General features: G+C 40.0%; 1 protein-coding gene across 2 annotated transcripts in view; it reads left to right on the top strand.

Annotated features, from left to right (window-relative positions):
• Positions 1 to 790: 790 nt before the first annotated feature.
• The window catches only part of SIPA1L1 (signal-induced proliferation-associated 1 like 1), a 78,707-nt gene continuing 68,850 nt past the window's right edge, over positions 791 to 10,647 (top strand). For both annotated transcript variants that reach the window (XM_010140547.1, XM_010140546.1), the window contains exon 1: positions 791 to 2,591. In XM_010140547.1, coding sequence (XP_010138849.1) covers positions 1,094 to 2,591 — 1,498 coding nt within the window. In that variant the 5' untranslated portion in view covers positions 791 to 1,093. The remainder of the gene's footprint in view (positions 2,592 to 10,647) is intronic.

The following is a 10,647-nucleotide window of genomic DNA, read 5'->3' as shown; positions in this document are numbered from 1 at the left end:
TATGGGAAAGCATTTAATTTCCACAGCTCTCTAAAGCTGGATTATACAGGAGTTGTGGCAGATACTTTGTTAGTCAGTGGAATAAACGGAACCTGCCATAACAAATTATTTAGAAGTATGTCTTTCTACTTAGCTTTAATCTTTTTATATGTGGTAAAATCTGGGCAGAGATAATTAATATATACTTTCTGGACTATCCAGCTAATCTGCAAATAAGGCTGTGCAGAACACAGAATAAGTGTTATTGACAGCCATTCTATTATAATTTTGTAATCTTTTTGCTGATTAGCTTCCTTTTTTTTTGTTAGCATATTGTAGTTAAATAGGCACTGTTAATACCTAATTGCAACCAAGGATGCATGACTTGTAAATGGTAAATTCTTTAAAGCATTTATAAACAATATTTGGAGTCCAGATGTGGTTCCTCTGTAGTTTCTACAGGAAATATGTGCTGTGTGTGTTCTTCAGCTGAGGAAATTAGCTCTCTACTTCTGCTTTGTAAAACTGTCCACTAATCTGATTTAAAAGTATCAATGCTCGCTTCATAAGGAAAAAAATTGTGTTTAGATGTGGAATCCAAATATGAAAATATTTTTTAGAAGGCAAACCAACAATACCTAGAGAACTCTTCATCACCATGTAACACAACTCTGCATTTTTGAGATGATGATCAATGAGAGTTAAAAGCATGTTTGTTAGAAAAACTAATTCTGAGTAATAATTACTTTGATAGTTTCAGTTATGAAAAGGTTAATGCTTTTATCTCCCTTTTTCTCTGTTCTAGGCTTAAAAGAAGCATAAGCAATTGGATTACAACTCTGACATTTTGGAGCACAAGTGATGTTAAAACAATTTGAACATACTGGAGCATGGCTACTTCTTAAAGGAAATTATTGCTTATCAAAACCTAGTGAATATCTAAATTATCTAGACATCCTGCATTTAACTGTGACCTTAAGTGTCCATGATTGAGATCTCATGCAACCATTGTATATTTTGGAGACTATTCTCCAAAAGAGAACTGTGCATTTAAAAAGCAGAAATGACTGTGTTTTCTCTTGGAACTTACTAAGGTTGAACATACTGAAAGACCATGACCAGCTTAAAGCGGTCCCAGACCGAAAGGGCTGTTGCCACTGGAGTATCAGTTGGAACAGATGGCACCTCAAAAGTCCACTCTGATGACTTTTATATGAGGCGCTTTAGGTCACAGAATGGCAGCTTAGGATCTGCAGTCATGGCGCCAGTGGGACCTCCTCGCAATGAAAGTTCCCATCATGTTACCTCCACTCCTGGAGTCCCTAAAATGGGGGTGAGGGCAAGGATTGCTGATTGGCCCCCAAGGAAGGAGAACATCAAGGAAGCAAGCAGGTCTAGTCAAGATATTGAAACATCAAGTTGCCTTGACAGCATGTCTTCTAAAAGCAGTCCTGGGAGTCAGGGAAGCTCTGTCAACCTGAATGCTAGTGATTCTGTCATGTTAAAGAGCATCCAGAGCACACTTAAAAACAAGACCAGACAATCTGAGAATCTAGACTCCAGGTTTCTTACACCTGATGGCTATCCCAGTTCCCCAAGGAAAGCTCTTCGCAGAATAAGACAGCGCAGCAACAGCGACATAACCATAAGTGAGCTGGATGTGGATAGTTTTGATGAATGTATTTCACCCACTTTTAAATCTGGACCATCTCTGCACAGGGAGTATGGCAGCACATCTTCCATAGATAAGCAGGGAACTTCAGGGGAAAGTTTTTTTGACTTACTGAAGGGCTATAAAGATGAAAAGTCTGATCAGAGAAGCCCAGCCACAACTAAGCTTGGTGAACTCCTGATTGCCAGTGGAAGCAAGGGTTCAGGATTCTCTCTAGATGTGATAGATGGACCTATTACTCAAAGGGAAAACCTGAGACTCTTTAAAGAAAGGGAGAAGCCACTCAAGAGACGCTCAAAATCGGAGACAGGAGATTCATCCATTTTTCGTAAGCTGCGCAATGCCAAAGGTGAAGGGGAGCTTGGGAAGTCTTCAGATCTTGAAGATAACAGGTCAGAGGATAGCGTCAAGCCTTGGACTTGTCCAAAGTGTTTTGCTCATTATGATGTACAGAGTATTTTATTTGATTTAAATGAAGCGGCAATCAACAGGCATAACGTCATTAAAAGAAGGAACACAACCACAGGTGCATCTGCTGCTGCTGTAGCATCACTTGTCTCTGGACCCTTGTCCCATTCTGCAAGTTTCAATTCTCCAATGGGCAGCACTGAAGACCTGAATTCAAAAGGAAGTCTCAATATGGACCAGGGGGATGATAAAAGCAATGACCTTGTGATGAGTTGTCCTTATTTTCGTAATGAAATTGGTGGGGAAGGAGAGAGGAAGATCAGTCTTTCCAAGTCTAATTCAGGTTCCTTCAGTGGATGTGAAAGTGCCTCGTTTGAGTCGACTCTGAGTTCTCATTGCACGAATGCTGGAGTAGCAGTTCTGGAAGTTCCCAAGGAGAATCTGATTTTACATCTAGACAGAGTTAAAAGATACATTGTTGAACATGTAGACCTTGGTGCATATTATTATCGGAAATTCTTCTATCAGAAAGGTAGGTAAATTTTATGTCTCCTTGTGTTTCATTAATGATTTTTTTCTTTTACCAACATAGAAGATCCAGCTGAGTTGTAATAGTATTTGCAAGAATTATATATTTTTTTTAATCATCAGAGCTTAAACGTGGTATATTTTGCTGATCAGTTTTGCTTTGTCTAATAGTGTTTCACAGTGCTGGAGTGGAAAAAAGTTGATGATTTTAGTACTGATATACATATCATAAAGGCTGCAAATCATGAAAGTCTTTAAACACAGCTTTGGCATCCATGGGAGTGGGCAGGGGTTTGCACTTGAAAGAAAATACGATCCTAAAATAAGAGAACTTTCTTCCCTCCATGTCAAAACTTGACATACTGAGGATTTATGTGCAGCTTGGAAAGCTAGCATTTACAACACTCTTTGGACATTTTAATATCTTAATCCATTTCAAAATATGGGGTGGTGTTTTACGTCAATAATATCGAAATAAAGAAAATAATCTGTCTTCCTCACTATTTTCTTTATAGCTGTCATTCTAGAATGACAATTCTAGTGTGTCAGATTCTGCAGAAACTGTTGTTGTATATACCTTACTATGCATACACACATATGAATACCCCTCACCAAAATGATGCTGCACCCTGAGATGCAGATCTCACTGCATCAAGGGTTAGGGCTGGGCTGGCCACTAGACAAATGGCAGCTGCTCTCTATCTCCCCTCTCCCCTCCCAAAGGGAAGAGAAAGGGAGTAGGGGAGAGAGACTTATGGGCTGGAAAACTAAAACTGCTTTAGTGAAAATAATAACAATAAAATGAAATATACACAAAACCAATACCGAACCCATCCCCCTGATGACAAACATGACACTGACACTGTCACCACTGATGCTGTGGGCAGGCATGAGGGAAGTCCCAGACTGGACTCCGTGGCAGACAGGAACCGGATTCAGGAGCTGGGTTTGGGAGCTGGATTCAGGAATGAATGGATTGGAATCGGAGGCAGAACAGACAGTCCTCCTCCCAGTGAAGAGTTCTTGACCCTTGTGATCCCTCAGCTTCATACGGACTATGATGTCTATGGGATGGAACACCTTGTTGGTCAGCGTAAGGTCACCTGTCCTGTCCGCTCCTCCCCGCAGGTGCAGCCTCTCACTTGCTGCACCCCCACCGTGGCACACAGGGTTGAGCAGTGACCTTGGTCTGCACAGGAGCAAGAATAAGCCAGAGCCTTTCTGCACCCCAGTCCCTGGTGGTAACTGGAAACACCAAGCGTTGTCACTGCTAGAGGCAGACACTGTCTGCAGAAATACACCGTTAACTTCAGAAAAGTGCTGTCACTTAGAAATGGAGCTGGAAGTTAAAATCACTGAATAGAGCTCAAGTTCTGTTCAAACTCAGACCAGGACATGCTGTCTGTTCTGAAAATGATCAAAAAAGTGTGCAGACCAACATCCTTTAACATTTAAAAGAGTTTTGTCTGCAGAATTGTGTGCCTTGCTATGGTATCTCCTAATGGGTAGAACTGGTCTAATGGCTGACCTGAAGAGTGCCTATTCCATAGCTACTAGTGGTCAGGTTTGGGTTTCACCTCTTTGGTGAAAGCAGCTCAAAAGAGCTTGTTTCCTTCAGGTCAAAGCAACAGGATGCCTGGTTAAAAGAAGTGGGTGGTTAGTTGAAGAAAACTTCAGCTTGTGAGCTGTGTGTTACAGCTAATAATCTTGCCTTTCATTCTTCCCTTGCCTCAAAATATGTCCATCACTCGCCTCTTCCTCCCTGCATTGTCCCGTGGTTGAGAGGCTCTTGTCACACTTTCCACAGTCTCTTTCTGCAGTCTTTCGGGGCTGAGAGGTAGCGTTTACTGCATGTTTTTTGAGAGTGCTCGTCCACATCCTTTGCAGAGAAAGGAGTGAGGAGAAATACGGGTTTCTTGAGAACAGTAAGCCAGATGTGCAATACAGGATGAGGTATGTTTGGAGGGCAGAGCCGAAGAGCCACAGACCTTTGCCTGTGATTATCCTTCCTGCCTGTCTCCCCCCCGAACAATTAGATTCCTTATCACACTGAGTTTTGCAATGAGCAACTAAAGGTGCAGTTTCATGTTACAGCTGACCTGATTTGTTAACAGTATTTCAGCACTAGAAAAGGAATTCTTCATTCCTTCCTGTTTTGTACCAGTTCTCTTGTTTCCTGAAAACTTGATAAGCTGGTTCAGTTTACTAAGCAAACAGAAATCTTGCCATCACAATGAATTTGTTTTTTATTGCTTCATTATTTCTCTCCAGTTGTAGTGAGTCAAGTCAGCTTTCCTTTCAGTCAGTGAAGTGCCAAAGCCTAGTGCCAGCTAAGCAATGGGAGCGAACAGCAGAAGAGGAAGGAGGTTTTAGTGGGATTCCAGCCTTTAGGCAACAGCAATTTAATAGTTTGTCTTATCCTTAAGGGAAACCACACCCTCATGCTACTGCAGTGCCAGTCACCATTATATCTGTGTTTCTTTCTAGTTGTAATTAAGATTAATTAGATAAAATCAACATACATAAGCTAGTCCTAAGGGTATTGGTGAGAGGAAATCAGATATAAAGTGTCAGTATGTGTTTGGAGTAGATTTGGAGGGAGGGAAGAAGCTACAATTTTTTTTTTCCTCAAGCCCTAAAACTGAATTGTCAATTCACTGTGCTTGTGGTCAGTCCATCAGGCATAACCAAGGGTGTTGCTTCTACCAGAGATTTTTGTCCTAGAAGAGGTGTACTTTAGAAGCCTTATCACATATGCCCAAATCTCGCAGTTGTACAAGTACCAAACACGTTTTGTTGACCAGGCAGCATATCATCTTTCCCCAAGCAAAGTTTAGACTAATCTGAAAGAGACGGGATAGTAAAATTTAAAGCAGCATAATAGGAAAAAATCAAGGAAGTCAGTTGTAAATGAATGTTTTTATAACATGAAGCAAATAATGATGCAGAAACTGCCAAGTTTAAAGAGGAGATTGGGTCTTTATGATGTTAAAAATGGAATAGACAGTGACAAAAGATAATTTCAGTGGGTTCAGCTAGTCAAGTCAGCAGGCCATGACTAATTTTTTTAGTCTTACAAGTATGAAGCAAAGAATTCTGATTCAGCAACAATAACTTTTAAAGATATCAAACCAGGAAAATGGTCACAGAACTGGAGAACTAGTGAAGTAATCCTATAACTTGTAAAGAATTAAAAAGCTATGACCAAGAGAATTGTAATCCTTTAGTTTGTTTTCATTCCGACTTGAAATAACTAAGCAAGTAATATGGGACTCTATCAAACAAGAACTGCCAGTTAAGAATCATTAATGATGGCAGACGGCATGATTTAATGAGAAGTAGGTTTTGCCACAAAAAAACCAAAAAAACCCACAAAACCCACACTGTTTATCTTTTGCATCTTAGAAAAAACAATTAAAACCATTGCATTGATACAGTCCATTTTAATTTCTCAAAGTCATTTGGTGGGATGCTGATGGAGACTTGACTGAAATCTTTAATATGGAAGTTATAGCTCAGTCTTCACAGGTATTATTACTTGGATGACAGATGCATCTCAGATTTTAACAGTGCATGAGGGAAGTGTCAGTGAGCTGAAGTATTACAAACATCGTCCAAATTAATTAAAACATCTTAATCTAGTTAGTGTAAAATACTTGCACGTGACATTTATGGATGAGTTTTGTATAAGTTCATCAATGAACACAAATGGATGAGCATTTGTATGTAAATGAAACACTAAGGTGAAATCAAAGTATTTGACCCTTTACAGAGCAGTGGTAAAACTATTGATAAATAATATTCTGGCTTGGTGTCCAAACTTCTACATGTGAAAATACTGGTGGAAACAGTGTATTGGAGGTTAGAAAAATGGTACAGATATTGGGAAAAGAGCTTTGTAATGGTGGTTCCCAAGGCTGGATTCAGCTCCTCTGTTTTTCCTGAGCTAACTGTGCAGACTGCCTTTGTACTCAGTGGAAATGAACCTCGCAGGATGACATGAATGGCAGTCTTTCCTCAATTTGCTGTGGAAGGCTCATACACAACTAAATAGAGAGGTTTGTACTTACAGAGATGAATGCTACTCTTATATTGTAAAAGATGTATTTCAAAATGTGTATTTGAATCTGAAGTCTAGACATTTAAAAGCACTTAGATACGTGATAATGCTAGTGCTAAAAAAAAGGGGGGAGGTGTAAGCACAAGAATTCATGGAAGTTGTACAGATTTGACCTTAAAATATTAAGCTTTGAACAAAAAGGATAACTGATGTGGGAAAAACTTATTAAAGGAAGATGTTCATGGAATTGTACATGGCAGTCATGGGTTTCTGTACGACGTTTCCCCTTCTCTTAACTTCAATGCCTGAGAAGATGATTTCTTACCTGTTTGAGTTACAAGATAACAGGGTTTCTTCTGGCATCTCAGTTTCTTAATCTGGCAGAATCCCTTGTTTGAAGATGCCTCTTTATTGGAGGGCTTTGCAGTTCGTATAGATGTAGTAGGTAGGTGGACAGATTAAAACTGGCTTAAGTGTCAGCATGCTTTCTCATTTGTGCTGGAACATGTATGTGCTTTCAGCTTTAGCTGCCTGGTGTCCGAGGGCAACTTTGTGATCTGGACCCTCTGGAGTCAAATCAGAGTACTGGCTGAAATACACAAATGAAATCACTAATAACAATACAGATGTTTCAAAGCGTGCTGGTACTGCGCGGAACTTAAATGTGTGATTATTTAAATTAAACATTTTCTCTCTAACGTAGTGCTTTTAGAATTAATCAGCAGGAGAATAGCTTGGACTTGATTGGTGTGGAGTTTTTTTTTTCTTTTCTACACAGAGGCACCAAATATTGTTACAGGCAGGGAGAGGAAAGGGTAAATTTCAAGAAGCTACCTGACAGATGTTTTGGAGCTACTTTCTGGAGCATTTTTTTTTTTTGTAGAGCGTTTAGTTTTTGTTTGTCCTATGGCTCTGAGTATAAAACCTTGGAACTGATCTTCTAAGAAAATACATGTTAAGATATCTGATGAGCTTCAGTTTTGATAAAAAGTATATTCCTTGACAGAAAGGAAGAACAGGTTGTTCAGGCCTTCTTACTGAAACATAAGAAAAGATGGCTTTTTGTGTGAGCAAGTGAGATTCTTACTTAAATACGTAACTTTCTACCACTAATGGTTAACTTCATACTGCAATGTTTATTAAAAAAAAAAGAGATGCAGACCCCTTAAACTCATTGCTTCTGAACATAAAATTACAGTTCCCAGAGAATGGAAGAGTTGTGTTAAGTGCACCCCAAACTTGTAGTCCTATCTTCTGGCAAAGGCCGGCTACAGATACCGAAGGAAGAGTAAGAATAGGGCAGAGGCATAGTGGTACTTTTGAGTGTACTTTGCCAGCCTCTGGAGATGTGTCTTAACTTGGTGGTAGTATATTTTGTATTTAGTAGTCTTTGGATTTCTCTTCCAGGCATTTATCCAGTTGTATGTTACCCTTAATAAATTTTTAGCATTTACAGTTCTTCTGCAGCAGCAAGGAGTTCTACAGCTTGACTACCTTGGTCATAAAGAGGCAGTTTTTACTGGCTTTGTCTACTGGCTTTCACAATGAAAACTGGAGTCATCAGATGAAACAGTCTCACTGCTAGGTGAAAAGATTTGGTTTTCTCACCTTTCGTTGCTATGTATTGTTTTATAAGCCTCAACAACATTATTGCCCTCAGTCATGTTTTGTTCCCTTTTCTGAACCTTTTCTAGCTGAGATCAGGGCACGATATTTAAGACACAAGCAAACCACACACTTAATGTGTATCATGTTTTCTGTTTTCTACTTAGAAATTCCAAATGTCTGACCATAGTTTATCATTCAGACTTGAATTTCTTTCCTGTACATGGGTAAAATCTTTGTATATTGTTGTGGTTTAAACTCAGCTGACAGCCAAGCACCACACAGTCCCCGATCACTCTGAAAGGAGAGAACACAACAAAAGGCTTAAGGGTGGAGACAAAGTACAAGGAGGGCCCATTCACCAATGATGGTCACAAGCAAATGACAGACTTGACCTGGGGAAACAATCAATTAAATTAAACAAAATTGCTACCCCAAATCACCAGTCCAATCAGAGTAGGACAGTGAGAAAACCAAGTTCTTAAATCTTCCCCCACCCCCCAACCCTTCCTCCTTTCTTAGGCTCAGCTTTGCTACCTCCTCCCCCCAGTGCAGCGCAGGCAGGGGCAAAGGATGGGGGTCATGGCCTGTTCCAGTTCAATCCATGTTACTTCCACTGCTGATGGGTTCAGCCTTGTCCAGAGGCAGGGCTGAATTGGAGCCCCAGGCTGGGGGGAGGAGGAGCTTTTCACCAAGCTTCTTACAGGACCTGTGCCAGCAGCCCCATCCCCTGCTCCCAAACCCATGCAAAACACAAGCCAGCATCCTCCTTCCCCCACTAGCAAAACCCCACCAAACAAACCCAAAACACGCACATATCCTGGATTAAGTCTTCTAAATGTTTGTACATTTAGATAACGGGTTAATTATTAGCAATAAAGTATTTTTCAAGGAGAGCCATGCTTATTAACCCGTCTGTACCTTGACATGAAAGACATTATCACTAAAAACACCATACGGATGGAAAAATTTGTTTCCATCAACTTGTCTGAGTACTGCCTAGAAAAGAGAACCTCTGGCTTTGGAGGAGCAGCCTATTCTCTCAGTCCCCCCAGCTGTGTCAGGGAATACAGTTCTTGTGGAAAGAACCAAGAGTATCTGTTTAGCTTTGGTCATCATCAGGCAGTAGTCACTAACCTTGTTACCGTTTAGGACAAATTTGAGTTACTTGAGACTTGACTGAGAAGTAGATAGTTTTCCTGAGCTGCTTTTCTAACGAATGAGCAGTTGGCCAGATTTCCTTTAACAGTTGGCAGCCAGTAAAAACCGTTTTGCTCTAATATTTAAATTGCTGCATATTCTGACCCCAAATCAGTACCTTTCTAGAATGTGGCTAGACTTAACAGAAAATTTAGGGTCAGTGGTCTTGGTCATGAGCAACAGCCTGAAGACATCATAGGACTGAGCTCTGAAAGTGCCACCCTCTTGTTTCCACAGAACTGCTGGGCAGAGTTTTCCAGTGCTGTAAGTGCTGCCATAGATTAGAGGAAAACACTTGGTACAGAGTTTCATTCTGAAGCAAAATGTTTGGGATTTTTGCTTTTAGTCTGATTACACAGAATGCATCAGTTGAACATGATATCCAAATGTAAACAGGATGAGAGTGCAAAAGAACCTCCTCACTCAATATCTAGTGTATTTACTTGGATTTCCTCTGCCAGGGAAACTTATAAATATCTGCCAGGAAAATTAGTATTTTCAGGTTCTTTCACTGGAAGTGTCTTTTGAATTATATGATAAATACTTAACTATTTTAAAATGCATGTATAATCTGTTTTAATGGCCAGATATAAGTAATTAATTATTTCCTTTGGGCTTGGATTTCTAAATTAATTTATGGCTGTTGGTAGTTGTCTCCTGAATATCTTCTAATTAAGTAAATTTTCAACAGCAGTTTAAATGAAATAGTGTCAAGCTTGAGAAGTGTTGCTTTCAATGAGGTCTGTGTGGGGTGAAGGGAAAAACTGTCTTCTATACTCTTTCTGTTTGGCAGAGAATTCTTGAATTAGCCCTTGTTTTTACAATAAAACTCTTAATTAACTACCTTTAGATTGAATATTATGCTTTGTGCTCTTAAATTCTGCTACTCCTTTTCCTGCTAGAGGAAAGAGAAAATGGCTGGATGCAAGGAAGTCCAGGATGTGGTAGAAAAGCAGGTAGCGATGCAAGGAACTGTACCACAGGGAAAAGCAGTCAGATACGGAGGGTATATACTGTAGTTTGTAGAATGTATACAGAGGCGGGGTAGAGGAGGAGAAAGAGAATAGAGACAAATGTAAAGAATGAATGCCCCTGTAGTAAATGTGAACAGAGGAGAGGACAGTGCGAATAGAAGAGAGGTCTGAGGAGGTGCATGGCACAGCGAGAAAGACAACTGCCCTCTGTGAAGGGAAAG

The sequence above is a fragment of the Buceros rhinoceros genome, unplaced genomic scaffold (genome assembly GCF_000710305.1).
Source record: "Buceros rhinoceros silvestris isolate BGI_N320 unplaced genomic scaffold, ASM71030v1 scaffold2487, whole genome shotgun sequence".
Taxonomy (NCBI): Eukaryota; Metazoa; Chordata; class Aves; order Bucerotiformes; family Bucerotidae; genus Buceros; species Buceros rhinoceros.
Note: the sequence above shows the minus strand (reverse complement) of the source record. Positions and strands in the feature narration are given on the sequence as shown.